Source organism: Oncorhynchus gorbuscha, linkage group LG13 (genome assembly GCF_021184085.1).
Source record: "Oncorhynchus gorbuscha isolate QuinsamMale2020 ecotype Even-year linkage group LG13, OgorEven_v1.0, whole genome shotgun sequence".
Taxonomy (NCBI): Eukaryota; Metazoa; Chordata; class Actinopteri; order Salmoniformes; family Salmonidae; genus Oncorhynchus; species Oncorhynchus gorbuscha.
In genome coordinates, this window is record NC_060185.1 from 52,544,619 (window position 1) to 52,561,735 (window position 17,117).

The 17,117-nt window shown below is 43.5% G+C and overlaps 1 protein-coding gene across 1 annotated transcript in view; it reads left to right on the top strand.

The window, feature by feature from the left end:
• Window positions 1-3,579: 3,579 nt before the first annotated feature.
• Window positions 3,580-17,117, top strand: part of LOC123993130 (matrix metalloproteinase-23-like) — a 28,624-nt gene continuing 15,086 nt past the window's right edge. Inside the window, exons 1-2 of the mRNA XM_046294955.1 lie at window positions 3,580-4,153; window positions 11,137-11,273. Of these exons, the coding sequence (XP_046150911.1) occupies window positions 4,004-4,153; window positions 11,137-11,273 (287 nt within the window). The 5' untranslated portion in view covers window positions 3,580-4,003. The remainder of the gene's footprint in view (window positions 4,154-11,136; window positions 11,274-17,117) is intronic.

Below are 17,117 nucleotides of genomic sequence, written 5' to 3' on the forward strand. Positions count from 1 at the left end.
TTCGCCCCAGTCTGAGATCCTGAGTGCTCTGGAGCATGTTTTCATCAAGGATCGCTCTGTACTTTGCTCCGTTCATCTTTCCCTTGATCTGGACTAGTCTCCCAGTCCCTGCCGCTGAAAAACATCCCACAGCATGATGCTGCCACCGCCATGCTTTACCGTAGGGGTGGTGGCAGGTTTCCTCCAGGTGTAAAGCTTGGCATTCAGGGCACAGCGTTCAATCTTGGTTTCATCAGAACAGATCATCTTGTTTCTCATGGTCTGAGAGTTCTTTAGGTACCTTTTGGCAAACTCCAAGTGGGCAGTCATGTGCCTTTTACTGAGGAGTAGCTTCCATCTGGCCACTCTATCATAAAGGCCTGATTGGTGGAGTGCTGTGGTCCTTCTGTAGCTCAGTTGGTAGAGCATGGCGCTTGTAACGCCAGGGTAGTGGGTTCGATCCCCGGGACCACCCATACGTAGAATGAATGCACACATGACTGTAAGTCGCTTTGGATAAAAGCGTCTGCTAAATGGCATATATTATTATATTATATTATTATGGTTGTCCTTCTGAAACATTCTCCCATCTCCACAGAGGAACTCTGGAGCTCTGTCAGAGTGGCCATCAGGTTCTTGGTCACCTCCCTGACCAAGGCCCTTCTCCCCCAATTACTCAGTTTGGCCGGGTGGCAAGCTCCAGGAAGAGTCTTGGTGGTTCCAAACTTCTTCCATTTAAGAATGATGGAGACCAACTGTGTTCTTGGGGACCTTAAATGTTGCAGAAATATTTTGGTACCCTTCCCCAGATCTGTGCCTCGACACAATCCTGTCTCAGAGATCTACGGACAATTCCTAGGACCTTATGACTTGGTTTTCGCTCTGACATGCACTGTCAACCATGGGATTATATATAGACAGGTGTGTGCCTTTTAAATCATGTCCAATCAATTGAATTTTCCACATGTGGACTCCAATCAAGTTGTAGAAACATCTCAAGGATGATCAATGGAAACAGGATGAACCTGAGTTGAATTTTGAGTCTCATTGCAAAGGGTCTGAATACTTATGTAAAGGTATTTCTGTTTTTGATAAATTAGCAAAAATTTTACAAAATCTGTTTTGCTTTGCCATTATGGGGTATTGTGTGTAGATTTTATTTAAGCCATTTTAGAATAAGGCTGTAATGTAACAAAATGTTGAAAAAAATGAAGGGGTCTGAATACTTTCTGAATGCACTGTATAATAAGCCATCAAATGTATATGGATTGTAATGCTTATATCTGATTTATAAATGGGGGGGCGACTCATTGTACCCACTACTTATGAGTACATAATTCATGCGCATTCATGAAAGTCAATGTGTTGGCAATTAGATTTTTCTGTCAAATTTAAAAGAAACATTTTCAATGTTTAAGTGTGATTGAGCGCTGTGTAGGCTAACTCTAATAGTGGGTTACTGACTTTGAAGTTAAAGACTAGGTAAAACAATGTGGGGATAAACTTGAAATAGGTTTTAAAGTGTCCGTAGGGAAACATTTGCTGAAGGTGACTGTTTAGAAAAGTTAGCTTGTGCAGTGTTGGTGTGGGTTGGACAGATGAATAAAGAGATGCGTAATTAAATTCTCATCTTTCAGGGCCCCATAAAAGATCTCCTTTCCAGCTTTTCTTTTCGACTCCCCCCATTTCCTCCTTCCTTCCCTATTTTCTCTCCACTCCTTCCCATGGTGGGTGACATCGTCAGGTCAGCCCGCCCAGAGTTTCCCTAGTCACCTGGAGTGCAGCCAGACCCTGGGCATAGGGCCAAGTCCAGTGAGGGGCGGAAGTTATGAGACCGCCATTCAGGTGCCCTTTACTGAAAAATCTGTCTCTAAAAAGGATTTTTTTCTATATTTTTTGGGTGAACCAAAGTGAACGTCTTAGGCTTCTCTCCTTATGTTTAGGTTTATTTGAACATCTTGGTGACAGACAGACACATACAGAAAATGTGATGTCATACAATATACACACAAGTAAAAAAAAAAAAAAGTTTTTTTTTAAATGTATGCGCTTATTCTGTAGATGTGTGTTAGAGTGGTAGTTTTACAGCATTTTTAAAAAGTGTGATGGTCACTGACGGTTCTCACAGTATCCATCATCTCCGAGCGATTTTGCGGATAAGCTACTAACTTTATCAGTCAAAAAGTGATTAATTTATCCGAATTTATCAGTGGAAGGATGGGACAACAAAAGCATTGTCGTTGGGCCTGATCCATAAATATCATGTAACATAACCCACAAATTCTTGCTATATGTTCTTAAGAGTCACAGGGGTCCTCTTCTATTGAAAACCACAGGCTGTCTCGGGGTCTTCCTAAGGTCAGCCCGAGTGATGGGGATAGGGGGAAACTGTGGACCACTTGGCCAGCCAGACCATGGGCAATGCCAAAAAGTTCAATTGACAAACATTTTACCTCATTCTGCACAATGGATTTTTTATGAGAGCACACTTCACATGCAGAATTGTATAACTTTTAGAGTTGCCAGCGTGGCCACTTTCTGGAGGTGAATGAAGGGATGTAGGCTAGAACAAACCCTTGATGCAGTGAGGCAAAGCCTAAAGCCCCTTCCTGAGCCACAGCATTGCAGACGGTAAACACATTGCTGTAGCCTAACCAGGATGGTGCATACTGTGGGCTAGTCATGATAGACTACTAAACGCCTTCCTCTTCAATGGATGATCCATAATTAACTGAGGAGCTATCACACCTAGATGGGGCTCAGAGAGAGTTGAGATAGGCTAGATGTAGGCCAGGATTTCAATCATTATTTTGAGTTAGTTAACTTTTTGACATCTCCTCTGTTAGTCTTTTGAGTTGCCACTTGCTCATTGCCAGGAAGTGGATAATGGAGCCTGTTTGAACAGATGGATTGGAAAATGGGTCCATGCAAGCAAAGAAAAATGAGCGCATCTGGAAGGATGTTCTTTGCGGCAATATTGTCATGGTGCCCACCTTCCTTGCACAGACAGTTGGGACTGCACGCCACATGAGTCAACAGGTGAAGAAACAGTCCGTGCAATTGGGATCCTTGGGACGTCCATACCCCTTTGGGACGTCCCGATGGTTAGGGTTAGAGTTTATGGACGTCCCAAGGATCCCCGATAGTACTGACCGTGAAGAAACCCCTGGCTGTTGCTGTGTTTTTTTGCGGGTTGCAGACTTGCCGGTGTCGATGTCAAGTTTTGGTTGCTAAATAACACTTACTAATACATGTGGAAAAAAGTTTCCTTATAAAAATGTGTCTTTAGCCTATAAACTATGAATGACTTTCATAATTTGTATTCTAAACCATGGCGGATTGAGGCCTCAACCGATGAGAGATACTTTTACATTCCACGAGCGGTTATTTAAGTAAGAGTTTACAGCCCAAAAATAGTTTGAAGACTTGAAGGCAACATTTTACCCTCTATTCGTCTGGTTGAGAACTGTGTGTAGTTTGAGAGCACTTGAGAGAATGGGAGAGCAGAGGCTGTGAGACAAATTGTTGTTTTAGAACTGGGCGGCGCTCTCACTCTATCCCACCAACTCGACTGACGTGCCCGAACTTGTACGACCGACACCTGATCCGTTCGGTCGCTGCATAGACCAGGCAGGGAAGTATCAAAGTTACCCAATAAACATACAAATGCGACGCAATTAACCAAGGACTCGGTTGAAAAGTAAGAGTTTACAATTTTATCACAGGGTAATAGCGCGGAATGCTGAGAATGATACGAGTTTGATAGGACAGGAGAATTTGGAGGTCCATGCCCAAATGGCCAATTCTCCGCAGAGCTGTTCAAATGTGGATTTCACGTTGTGATACGCACCACGTCCTGGTTCAGAACTCATGCTTTCTGCATGAAAACACCTGAATACGGTAGCCTATCCAAGATGATCAATCTCTTTTATACCAATCCTTGCATTTAGCAGAATCATGTGCTCTCAACATTGAGTGTAGGTTACCATTGACTGTCAACTGTAAAAAACGACTACAGGTTCCAATGGAGCACAGGAAGCAGAAGTTGAGTTCGGCCAAGGGCTTCGTCCCAGTGTTTGAGATGCGCGGAACTCGTCGGATACTTTTTCTACTAGTGCTGATGTTGGTAGGTTTGGATGGGGTCGGCGGACTCCCTGCGTGTAGAAGGAAAACGGTAAGTGGACGGCTGCACATGGAAATTATAAAAGTAAAATTTAGACTGTTTGCCTGTGCGAGCAACTCAACAAACCCAGTATTCTCATTAATTTATTTTGTTTTGTAATCGTTTTTTTACAGACTGAAAAAACAAGTGTTTTAAGTAAGCTACACTGACAGTCACATTTTTCTGGTTTGATCCTAATGTATTTTTGTGTATGTTTATTTTTTTATCAGTGTTACAATAGCCTATAATAGGAAAATAAATGGGGAGAAAGAAGAAAAGAAAGAAAGGAGTCGTTTAGGTGGTGAGGGAAGGGGAGCGCTGGAGGAGAAGCTTCAGCTCACATGTGGGTGACAGATATTTTAGCACAGAGAGATGGATAGATGGAGAGGGGCTGTCAGGCGACGAGAGCAGATGAGGAGGGTTTTACATCTGTGTCGGGTTAAGTTGTGATTTCTGTTCCCTTTTGCACTTGTGCCACGTGTCTTTTTTTAAACATTTTCTTCCTAGAGGCCAGACATGCTCCCTTTTGCCAGGAAGCCTGAAAAATGCTTAACTTGACTTTAAGTTATTCCTTTTAACTCATAGTGGAAGAAATGTGGAGAAATAGAATGAACAACTCCAATTACTATTTTGTGTTTGGGTGGTAGTTGAAATCTTCCCCCAATTACTGATTCAACAAAATGTCCTAATTGAAGTGATTTTTTGCATGTAAACCTTGGTGGGGAAAACTCAACTTGTTTTTTTTATGCATGCCAGCAAAGCCACTACACAACACTAAACAATACATTAATTGCACTATAACGGTGACAAACGGTGCCCGCAAACTGTTAGGGTCTACATAAAGCTGTCCCTACAGCAGAGCTTTCTTTTCAGCACCATGGAGTGAATCCTAACCACTGCTACACCTTGCTATCAGCAGAGACTTGTCTGGCAGCGAAACAGTTCATTCAGCCTCATTTACTGCATTTAAAAAAAACGTATCTGATATTGCTGACTTGCTTAAACAAATGTGGTTTCTACTGACAATTGAGATGTACAAACTATGGCATAAGGGGATGACGGGCAGATAATAGGCAATCCGTAATTTCGATTACGACATTAATGAGCGAGCTAGGACGGACGTAGTCAAAATGTTCAGCGACAGAATTCAGAACATGGCCCGTTCTTACAGTATTCTCTCTGTATACCAAGTCAGATCCGTAGGATAAATAAAGGGGGCATATAAGCAGACAATGAAAGCTCTTATAATATTCAATGATTACATTTCTCTAAAACAGTCTACAGGCTACATGTGCACCACCAAGTCAGAACAGTAGGCTAAGTTATGAGGGGGAAAGGGAAATTATTAGGTGAGGCACATGGGATACTATGAGCTTACTACACAATATACATATTACTTTCTTAGCTACAGTATACATATCTCCCTGGCATATTACATCATTTATGCAGCAGCATACAATACACTTTTGGACTAAAATGGTTGTGCTGTGCTCACTTGAACAGGAAGGTGGCTCTGCGGTCCTTGTGGGCAAATTTTGTCATCAAACTATGTCATCAAAGTCTGGCATTCTCTGGATTTATGATGGTTTTAAGACAACTGGGAACTCTTAAAAAAACTAAGTCGAATCATGACGTCATTGATCTTCAGATCAGAGCTCTAGAAAGAGGACCGAGTTCCAGACATGGAATTCCGAGTTGGATGACCAATCAAAACGTATTTTCCTAGTCGGAGCAAGATTTCCCAGTTCCGAGTGTCCAGTTGTTTTGAATGGGGCAGAAGTCATGTCGGAAAGTATTCAGACCCCTTGACTTTTTCCACATTTTGTTACCCTACAGTCGTATTCTAAAAATTATGAAATTAATATTTTTCATGGCCGAGTGGCGCAGCAGTCTAAGGCACTGTATCGCAGTGCTAGCTGCGTCACTACAGATCCTGGTTCGATCCCAGGCTGTGATGCAGCTGGCCGTGACTGGGAGACCCATGGGGAGGCGCAAAATTGGCCCAGTGTTGTCTGGGTCAGGGGAGGGTTTGGCCGGCTGGGTTGTCCTTGTCCTATTGCACTCTAGCGACTCCTGTGGCAGGCCAGGCGCAATGCACACTTACACGGTCGCCAGTTTCCTCCAACACATTGGTGCGGCTGGCTTCCGGATTAAGCGAGCAAGATGTCAAGAAGCACTGCGGCTTGGCTGGGTTGTGTTTCAGATGACGCATGGCTCTCGACCTTTGCTTCTCCCGAGTCTGTACGGGAGTTGCAGCGATGAGAAAAGACTGTAACTACCAATTGGATATCACAACATTAGGGAGAAAAAGGGGTAAATATATATATATATATTAACAAAAATGCAATAATTGTCATGTTCTCACCTTAGTTCTTTTGTTATGTCTTTGTTTTAGTATGGTCAGGGTGTGAGTTGGGTGAGTTGTCTATGTTAGTTTTTCTATGATTTGCTACTTCTATGTTTGGCCTGGTATGGTTCTCAATCAGAGGCAGCTGTCTATCGTTGTCCCTGATTGAGAACCATATTTAGGTAGCCTGTTTTCAATTGTGTTTCGTGGGTGATTCTTTTGTGTTTTCTGTTGTGTGTCTGCACAAGCCAGTACTGTTTTTGGTCATTCTCTTTGTTAGTTTTGTTATCTCCGTGTTCATTTGAATAAATATGGACACATACGACGCTGCACCTTGGTCCTCATGTTCTTCCACCAACAACGGCCGTTCCAATAATGTTTTTCCTCATCAATATACACATAATACCAAATAATGACAAAAAGAAAACAGGTTTTTAGAAATGTTTGCTAATTTATAAAAAATAAAATCTGAAATACCGTATTTGCATAAGTATTGAGAGCATTTTCTGTGAGACACTAAATTGAGGTCATATGCATCATGTCAGAGCAAAAACCAAGCCATGAGGTCGAAGGAATTGTCCAAAGAGCTCAGAGACAGGATTATGTCGAGGCACAGATCTAGGGAAGGGTACTAAAACATTTCTGCAGCATTGAAGGTCCCCAAGAACACAGTGGCCTCCATCATTCTTAAATGGAAGAAGTTTGGAACCACCAAGACTCTTCCTGAAGCTTGCCTCCTGGCCAAACTGAGCAATCAGGGGAGAAGGGCCTTGGTCAGGGAAGTGACCAAGAACCAATGGTCACTCTGATAGAGCTCCAGAGTTCCTCTGTGGAGATGGGAGAACCTTCCAGAAGGACAACCATCTCTGCAGCCCTCCACCAATCAGGCCTTTATGGTAGAGTGGCCAGACGGAAGCCACTCCTCATTAAAAGGCTTGGAGTTTGCCAAAAGGCACCTAAAGACTTACAGATCATGAAAAACAAGACTCTCTGGTCTGATGAAACCAAGATTGGACTCTTTGGCCTGAATGCCAAGCGTCACGTCTGGAAGAAACCTGGCACCATCCCTACTGTGAAGCATGGTGGTGGCAGTATCATGCTGTGGGGATGTTTTTCAGTGGCAGGGATTGAGAGACTAGTCAGGATCGAGGGAAAGATGAACGGAGCAAAGTACAGAGCGATCCTTGATGAAAACCTACTCCAGAGCACACAGGACCTCAGACTGGGGCAAATGTTCACCTTCCAACAGGAAAATGACCCTAAGCACACAGCTAAGACAACGCAGGAGTGGCTTTGGGACAAGTCTCTGAATGTCCTTGAGTGGCCCAGTCACGGACTTGAACCCGATCTAACATCACTGGAGAGACATGAAAATATTTTTTTATTTTTTTATTTCACCTTTATTTAACCAGGTAGGCTAGTTGAGAACAAGTTCTCATTTGCAACTGCGACCTGGCCAAGATAAAGCATAGCAGTGTGAACAGACAACACAGAGTTACACATGGAATAAACAATTAACAAGTCAATAACACAGTAGAAAAAAATGGGCAGTCTATATACAATGTGTGCAAAAGGCATGAGGAGGTAGGCGAATAATACAATTTTGCAGATTAACACTGGAGTGATAAATGATCAGATGGTCATGTACAGGTAGAGATATTGGTGTGCAAAAGAGCAGAAAAATAAATAAATAAAAACAGTATAAAAACAGTATGGGAATGAGGTAGGTGAAAATGGGTGGGCTATTTTCCTATAGACTATGTACAGCTGCAGCGATCGGTTAGCTGCTCGGATAGCTGATGTTTGAAGTTGGTGAGGGAGATAAAAGTCTCCAACTTCAGCGATTTTTGCAATTCGTTCCAGTCACAGGCAGCAGAGTACTGGAACGAAAGGCGGCCAAATGATGTGTTGGCTTTAGGGATGATCAGTGAGATACACCTGCTGGAGCGCGTGCTACGGATGGGTGTTGCCATCGTGACCAGTGAACTGAGATAAGGCGGAGCTTTACCTAGCATGGACTTGTAGATGACCTGGAGCCAGTTGGTCTGGCGACGAATATGTAGTGAGGGCCAGCCGACTAGAGCATACAAGTCGCAGTGGTGGGTGGTATAAGGTGCTTTAGTGACAAAACGGATGGCACTGTGATAGACTGCATCCAGTTTGCTGAGTAGAGTGTTGGAAGCCATTTTGTAGATGACATCGCCGAAGTCGAGGATCGGTAGGATAGTCAGTTTTACTAGGGTAAGCTTGGCAGCGTGAGTGAAGGAGGCTTTGTTGCGGAATAGAAAGCCGACTCTTGATTTGATTTTCGATTGGAGATGTTTGATGTGGGTCTGGAAGGAGAGTTTGCAGTCTAGCCAGACACCTAGGTACTTATAGATGTCCACATATTCAAGGTCGGAACCATCCAGGGTGGTGATGCTAGTCGGGCATGCGGGTGCAGGCAGCGATCGGTTGAAAAGCATGCATTTGGTTTTACTCGCGTTTAAGAGCAGTTGGAGGCCACGGAAGGAGTGCTGTATGGCATTGAAGCTCGTTTGGAGGTTAGATAGCACAGTGTCCAATGACGGGCCGAAAGTATATAGAATGGTGTCGTCTGCGTAGAGGTGGATCAGGGAATCGCCCGCAGCAAGAGCAACATCATTGATATACACAGAGAAAAGAGTCGGCCCGAGAATTGAACCCTGTGGCACCCCCATAGAGACTGCCAGAGGACCGGACAGCATGCCCTCCGATTTGACACACTGAACTCTGTCTGCAAAGTAATTGGTGAACCAGGCAAGTCGAAAGCCTTGGCGAGGTCGATGAAGACGGCTGCACAGTACTGTCTTTTATCGATGGCGGTTATGATATCGTTTAGTACCTTGAGTGTGGCTGAGGTGCACCCGTGACCGGCTCGGAAACCAGATTGCACAGCGGAGAAGGTACGGTGGGATTCGAGATGGTCAGTGACCTGTTTGTTGACTTGGCTTTCGAAGACCTTAGATAGGCAGGGCAGGATGGATATAGGTCTGTAACAGTTTGGGTCCAGGGTGTCTCCCCCTTTGAAGAGGGGGATGACTGCAGCAGCTTTCCAATCCTTGGGGATCTCAGACGATATGAAAGAGAGGTTGAACAGGCTGGTAATAGGGGTTGCGACAATGGCGGCAGATAGTTTCAGAAATAGCGGGTCCAGATTGTCAAGCCCAGCTGATTTGTACGGGTCCAGGTTTTGCAGCTCTTTCAGAACATCTGCTATCTGGATTTGGGTAAAGGAGAACCTGGAGAGGCTTGGGTGAGGAGCTACGGGGGGGGCGGAGCTGTTGGCCGAGGTTGGAGTAGCCAGGCGGAAGGCATGGCCAGCCGTTGAGAAGTGCTTATTGAAGTTTTCGATAATCATGGATTTATCGGTGGAGACCGTGTTTCCTAGCCTCAGTGCAGTGGGCAGCTGGGAGGAGGTGCTCTTGTTCTCCATGGACTTCACAGTGTCCCAGAACTTTTTGGAGTTGGAGCTACAGGATGCAAACTTCTGCCTGAAGAAGCTGGCCTTAGCTTTCCTGACTGACTGCGTGTATTGGTTCCTGACTTCCCATAGCTGTGCAGCAATGCTCCCCATCCAACCTGACAGAGCTTGAGAGGATCTACAGAGAATAATGGGAGAAACTCCCCAAATACAGGTGTGCCAAGCTTGTAGCTTCGTACCCAAGAAGCCTCAAGTCTGTAATCGCTGCCAAAGTTGCTTCAACAAAATACAGAGAAAAGGGTCTGTATATGTATTATGTAAATGTCATATTGACATTTTTTTGATACATTTGCTAAAATATCTTAAAACCTGTTTTTGCTTGGTCATGATGGGGTATTGTGTATAGATTGATGAGGGGGAAAAAAACAAATGAATCCATTTTAGAATAAGGCTTTAACGTAACAAAATGTGAAAAAAGTCCAGGGGTCTGAATATTTTCCGGATGCACTGTATTTCAACCTTTTCTGGCCCATGGTGTTGAATGCTTATGCTTTTAAACTTGGAAGAGAGACCTTTAAACCCAGACTTGGACCACACACCTTCTCCACTGAATAGCAGGCTAGTGCTTGCTTTGCAACACTTGCGGTTAGCCACTGATTCCTTCCAAACCACTGATTTGAATTTGCGATTTTGATCTTGGTGTGTAATGAGTACCGATACGTTTTATCTATAATGTCTCTTCATATGACAAGGATTGAAAAGGATTTGCCAGTAGATGATGACCACTTCTCTAGCTTGCTAGCTAAGATTTTGAAAGTGTGATGTTGACATGATCAGTCCAATCAAAGCTACAGTAGATATAAAGTGATTTGATGTCATTTTATCTGTGGCCAATGACCTTGAGCCTTCTTGGATGGGAACTTCCGATGTAACTCTATGGCAGGACCCAAGGGGCTTGAATTTTGAGCTTGCCCTGAATGGCGGGTTGCCACTGGTCCTGTCTTGTTTCTCAGGCTACTGATAATTTGTTCTTTGTCTCAGGCGCTGTACCATTCTCTCTACTGCAACATACTGACTGTGCAAAGCTTCGCTCTGACTCTCTCTCCCACACACACACAGTTTTCACCTCTCCATGGTCATGTCATGCTCCTCTTGTCACCTCTAATGATCTCTCTCTCTCTCTCTCTCCCCCTCCATCTCTCTCAGGAAGCTGGTGAGCGGTCTGTGGAGTCCCTGAGCTCTGTGAAGCATCATCCCGTGACGGGAGCGGCATTGAGCCGCTCCAAACGCTACGCCATCAACCCACTGGGACACAAGTGGAAGCATTTCAACCTCACCTACAAGTGAGACCCTGAATACCAAGTCAGACCCCTGTCCCTACCCCCTAGGCACTTTTGAAGATCTGAGAGGATTAGATATGCAGTGCCTTCAGAAAGTATTCAATCCCAATGTTCCTTCAAAAGGGACACTGAGCAAATTTCAGGTCTGCTGACCGCAAACTTGAAGGTGGTAAAAAATTCTGTGCAACTTCCAGCGTGCGTTTACTGTGAACAATAAGGCTGTACAGTTTCACACAGTGGTCAAGTAGGCTGCTGTGGTTATTTGATCATAATGTAGACCTACCAACACAATGTTATTGTTTGATTCAAAATCAAATGTTTTATTATTCCCATACCATTATTATAGAGATTCAGACAAATTATGCTACCCTTAACTTATTCAAGCCTGTCTCGAAATACGACACTGCCCCTTTAATACAAAAAAATATTTACCAGACTCGCTTTTCAAAGATGTCTAGAAATGTTCACGTTTTGTGCTCCTGAAGAAAGCAATCACTCCCCTATTGCTGACGACAAATGATCTATAACTGGGCTACTAACTCACTAACGAGCAAAGGATATGAAAACATGTGCAAACGTGACTCCATGCAGCTCTCTCTTTGATCTAAAAAAAGTGCATCTACTCATGACCGCTCATGCTGTAAACACAGTCCAGTTCAAAGTGAATGGCACAGATTCATATATGGCAATGGTCTATTTGCATTAAGCCTACCGCAGCTCTGATTAGTACGGGCTGAATTGTACTCTGATGCGTTCTGTCTACAATTAAATCTCTTCAAATCAAATGTTATTGGTCACATACACATTGTTAGCAGGATATTGCGAGTGTAGCGAAATAATTGTGCTTTTAGTTCCGACAGTGCAGCAATATCTAACATGTAATCTAATTATTCCACAACAACTACCTAATACATACAAATCTAAGTAAAGGAATGGAATAAGAATATATACATTTTTTATTTATTATTTTATTTCACCTTTATTTAACCAGGTAGGCAAGTTGAGAACAAGTTCTCATTTACAATTGCGACCTGGCCAAGATAAAGCAAAGCAGTTCGACAGATACAACGACACAGAGTTACACATGGAGTAAAACAAACATACAGTCAATAATACAGTATAAACAAGTCTATATACAATGTGAGCAAATGAGGTGAGAAGGGAGGTAAAGGCAAAAAAGGCCATGGTGGCAAAGTAAATACAATATAGCAAGTAAAACACTGGAATGGTAGTTTTGCAATGGAAGAATGTGCAAAGTAGAAAAAAAATAATGGGGTGCAAAGGAGCAAAATAAATTAATTAATTAAATACAGTTGGGAAAGAGGTAGTTGTTTGGGCTAAATTATAGGTGGGCTATGTACAGGTGCAGTAATCTGTGAGCTGCTCTGACAGTTGGTGCTTAAAGCTAGTGAGGGAGATAAGTGTTTCCAGTTTCAGAGATTTTTGTAGTTCGTTCCAGTCATTGGCAGCAGAGAACTGGAAGGAGAGGCGGCCAAAGAAAGAATTGGTTTTGAGGGTGACTAGAGAGATATACCTGCTGGAGCGTGTGCTACAGGTGGGAGATGCTATGGTGACCAGCGAGCTGAGATAAGGGGGGACTTTACCTAGCAGGGTCTTGTAGATGACATGGTGCCAGTGGGTTTGGCGACGAGTATGAAGCGAGCGCCAGCCAACGAGAGCGTACAGGTCGCAATGGTGGGTAGTATATGGGGCTTTGGTGACAAAACGGATTGCACTGTGATAGACTGCATCCAATTTGTTGAGTAGGGTATTGGAGGCTATTTTGTAAATGACATCGCCAAAGTCGAGGATTGGTAGGACGGTCAGTTTTACAAGGGTATGTTTGGCAGCATGAGTGAAGGATGCTTTGTTGCGAAATAGGAAGCCAATTCTAGATTTAACTTTGGATTGGAGATGTTTGATATCGGTCTGGAAGGAGAGTTTACAGTCTAACCAGACACCTAAGTATTTGTAGTTGTCCACGTATTCTAAGTCAGAGCCGTCCAGAGTAGTGATGTTGGACAGGCGGGTAGGTGCAGGTAGCGATCGGTTGAAGAGCATGCATTTAGCTTTACTTGTATTTAAGAGCAATTGGAGGCCACGGAAGGAGAGTTGTATGGCATTGAAGCTTGCCTGGAGGGTTGTTAACACAGTGTCCAAAGAAGGGCCGGAAGTATACAGAATGGTGTCGTCTGCGTAGAGGTGGATCAGAGACTCACCAACAGCAAGAGCGACCTCATTGATGTATACAGAGAAGAGAGTTGGTCCAAGAATTGAACCCTGTGGCACCCCCATAGAGACTGCCAGAGGTACGGACAGCAGACCCTCCGATTTGACACATTGATCAGAGAAGTAGTTGGTGAACCAGGCGAGGCAATAATTTGAGAAACCAAGGCTGTCCAGTCTGCCGATGAGGATGTGGTGATTGACAGAGTCGAAAGCCTTGGCCAGATCAATGAATACGGCTGCACAGTAATGTTTCTTATCGATGGCGGTTAAGATATCGTTTAGGACCTTGAGCGTGGCTGAGGTGCACCCATGACCAGCTCTGAAACCAGATTGCATAGCAGAGAAGGTATGGTGAGATTCGAAATGGTCGGTAATCTGTTTGTTGACTTGGCTTTCGAAGACCTTAGAAAGGCATGGTAGGATAGATATAGGTCTGTAGCAGTTTGGGTCAAGAGTGTCCCCCCCTTTGAAGAGGGGGATGACCGCAGCTGCTTTCCAATCTCTGGGAATCTCAGACGACACGAAAGAGAGGTTGAACACGAAAGAGAGGTTGAACAGTAATAGGGGTGGCAACAATTTTGGCAGATAATTTTAGAAAGAAAGGGTCCAGATTGTCTAGCCCGGCTGATTTGTATGGGTCCAGATTCTGCAGCTCTTTCAGAACATCAGCTGAATGGATTTGGGAGAAGGAGAAATGGGGAAGGCTTGGGCGAGTTGCTGTTGGGGGTGCAGTGCTGTTGACCCGGGTAGGAGTAGCCAGGTGGAAAGCATGGCCAGCCGTAGAATTTTTTTTATTTTATTTTAAATTCTCAATTATGGTGGATTTATCAGTGGTGATAGTGTTTCCTATCTTCAGTGCAGTGGGCAGCTGGGAGGAGGTGTTCTTATTCTCCATGGACTTTACAGTGTCCCAGAACTTTTTTGAGTTAGTGTTGCAGGAAGCAAATTTCTGCTTGAAAAAGCTAGCCTTGGCTTTTCTAACTGCCTGTGTATAATGGTTTCTAGCTTCCCTGAAATGCTGCATATCACGGGGGCTGTTCGATGCTAATGCAGAACGCCATATGATGTTTTTGTGTTGGTTAAGGGCAGTCAGGTCTGGGGAGAACCAAGGGCTATATCTGTTCCTGGTTCTAAATTTCTTGAATGGGGCATGTTTATTTAACATAGGAAGGCATTTAAAAACAATATCAAGGCATCCTTTACTGACGGGATGAGATCAATATCCTTCCAGGATACCCCGGCCAGGTCGATTAGAAAGGCCTGCTCGATGAAGTGTTTCAGGGAGCGTTTTACAGTGATGAGTGGAGGTCGTTTGACCGCTGACCCATTACGGATGCAGGCAATGAAGCAGTGATCGCTGAGATCTTGGTTGAAGACAGCAGAGGTGTATTTAGAGGGGAAGTTGGTTAGGATGATATCTATGTGGGTGCCCGTGTTTAAGGCTTTGGGGAGGTACCTGGTAGGTTCATTGATAATTTGTGTGAGATTGAGGGCATCAAGTTTAGGTCGCCTAGCAGCACGAGCTCTGAAGATAGATGGGGGGCAATCAGTTCACATATGGTGTCCAGGGCACAGCTGGGGGCAGAGAATGGTCTATAGCAAGTGGATTTTTAAAAGTAGAAGCTCGAATTGTTTAGGTACAGACCTGGATAGTAAGACAGAACTCTGCAGGCTATCTCTGCAGTAGATCGCAACACCGCCCCATTTGGCAGTTCTATCTTGTCGGAAAATGTTATAGTTAGGGATGGAAATGTCAGGGTTTTTGGTGGAGTTGCACCACGCAGTCTTACAATGTATTAAATCTTCAAAACATATAGCCTAACATTTGTAGAACAACTAAAGTTATATTAATAACTCTAAATTAAGCACATATGAGTACCAATTTCTTTGTTAAACCCTCAACATAGAAAAGCATGTGTGCATTCCCTCAAATCGTTTGGAGAAAATATCCGTTGTATTTTATTCAGCTTTGATATAGTATTCTTAATATAAAATAATGCAATGGAATTCTAAGCAAATCTTGTCTGCTTAATTAACTAGTGTAGCCCACAGCGATCAGGACCTAACATAAGGACAACTCAGAGTATGCTATTTGGTTCTTCTGAAATTTACTACATTTTCTTCATATCATGTTACTTTAGACTTGTCTAAAATAAATAATGGATTTATTGTAAAGGTGTAGGCTATATTACATGGCTTTATTAGACTTTTTTAAATAGATAGATAGGTAGATGCTCCATAGGTCTGCATCACTGGCTTGTAAGGACGCCAGTGATGTGTGGAAGCCAGGAGATGCTAAATATGTTTATGTTAATTGACGTACCAACAGTTATTTGCTTGACAATAACCGGCTGACAAAATTTAGTGACTGCCACAGCCCTACGTATGCCTCTGTCTTTACATTTAAAAAAACATAGTTTTGTTCTCTAGCTGTTGTCTATTAATGTTCTTTATTATGTCATGTTTCATGTTTTGTGTGGACCCCAAGAAGAATAGCTGTCGCATTAGTATGTAACATCAATTTGGAGTCGCCTGGCACGGACTCCATATGGGAAGGGTATACTGATATAAACCTTTAATGTGGAAAAAGAAAGGCCCTACTCAAAAAGCTCCTGCAAGGACATCAACATGTTCACCAAAGACCTCTGAAAAGGAGAAACTCCTTTAACCTGACACCAAATTGTGAATGAGAGACTGACGAAGAACCCTCTTGTAAAGGGCGCACGCGACGACTGTATAGTCGTAATGACGTTTGAGGGTAAACTTATAGCTGTCAAATTAAACCTTTCAGGGGACAAACCCACAGATCCCATATCTGTGGTCATGGGTGCCAATCTCTCCTGTGCGCCTGGGACAATAGACCCAATGACGCAAAACCCACCACAGGTCCCCGCGGAGTGCACAGATCCCTCATTGAGAAGAACAGACGACAACACGCATTTTTGTTGCTTTTTTTCAGAACAACAGTTTTATTCTGTGCTAACATAATTTGAAAAAGGGTTTTCTAATGATCAATTAGCCTTTTAAAATTATAAACTTGGATTAGCTAACAACGTGCCATTGGAACACAGGAGTGATGGTTGCTGATAATGGGCCTCTGTACGCCTATGTAGATATTCCATAAAAAATTAGCCGTTTCCAGCTACAATAGTCATTTACAACATTAACATTGTCTACACTGTATTTCTGATCAATTTGATGTTATTTTAAGAGACAATAACATTTGCCTTTCTTTCAAAAACAAGGACATTTCTAAGTGACCCAAAACTTTTGAATGGTAGTGTATGCTGTTGGACCTTACCAACACATGGCCCTCCAACATCGGAAGGGAATGCCTCAGCGCCAGCAAAACAGTCCGTAACTCTAGGTAATTTATATGCAGCTCCCTTTACGCTGTTGACCAAATCTCTCTGTCCGAGTACAGAGTAACACCATGAGCCTTTTACACTTTGTCCAGCTGATCCGCCGAGAACCGTTTATTATTCGGAAGTTAAGTAACTTGGCAGCTTTCCATCCATCGGCGGTGTGCAAACGAGCCCCGCCTCCTTCATACCCTCTACATTCATGAACTCATCCATAACCTGGCAGCACCAGCCTGGCTGAATGAGGGGAATCCCA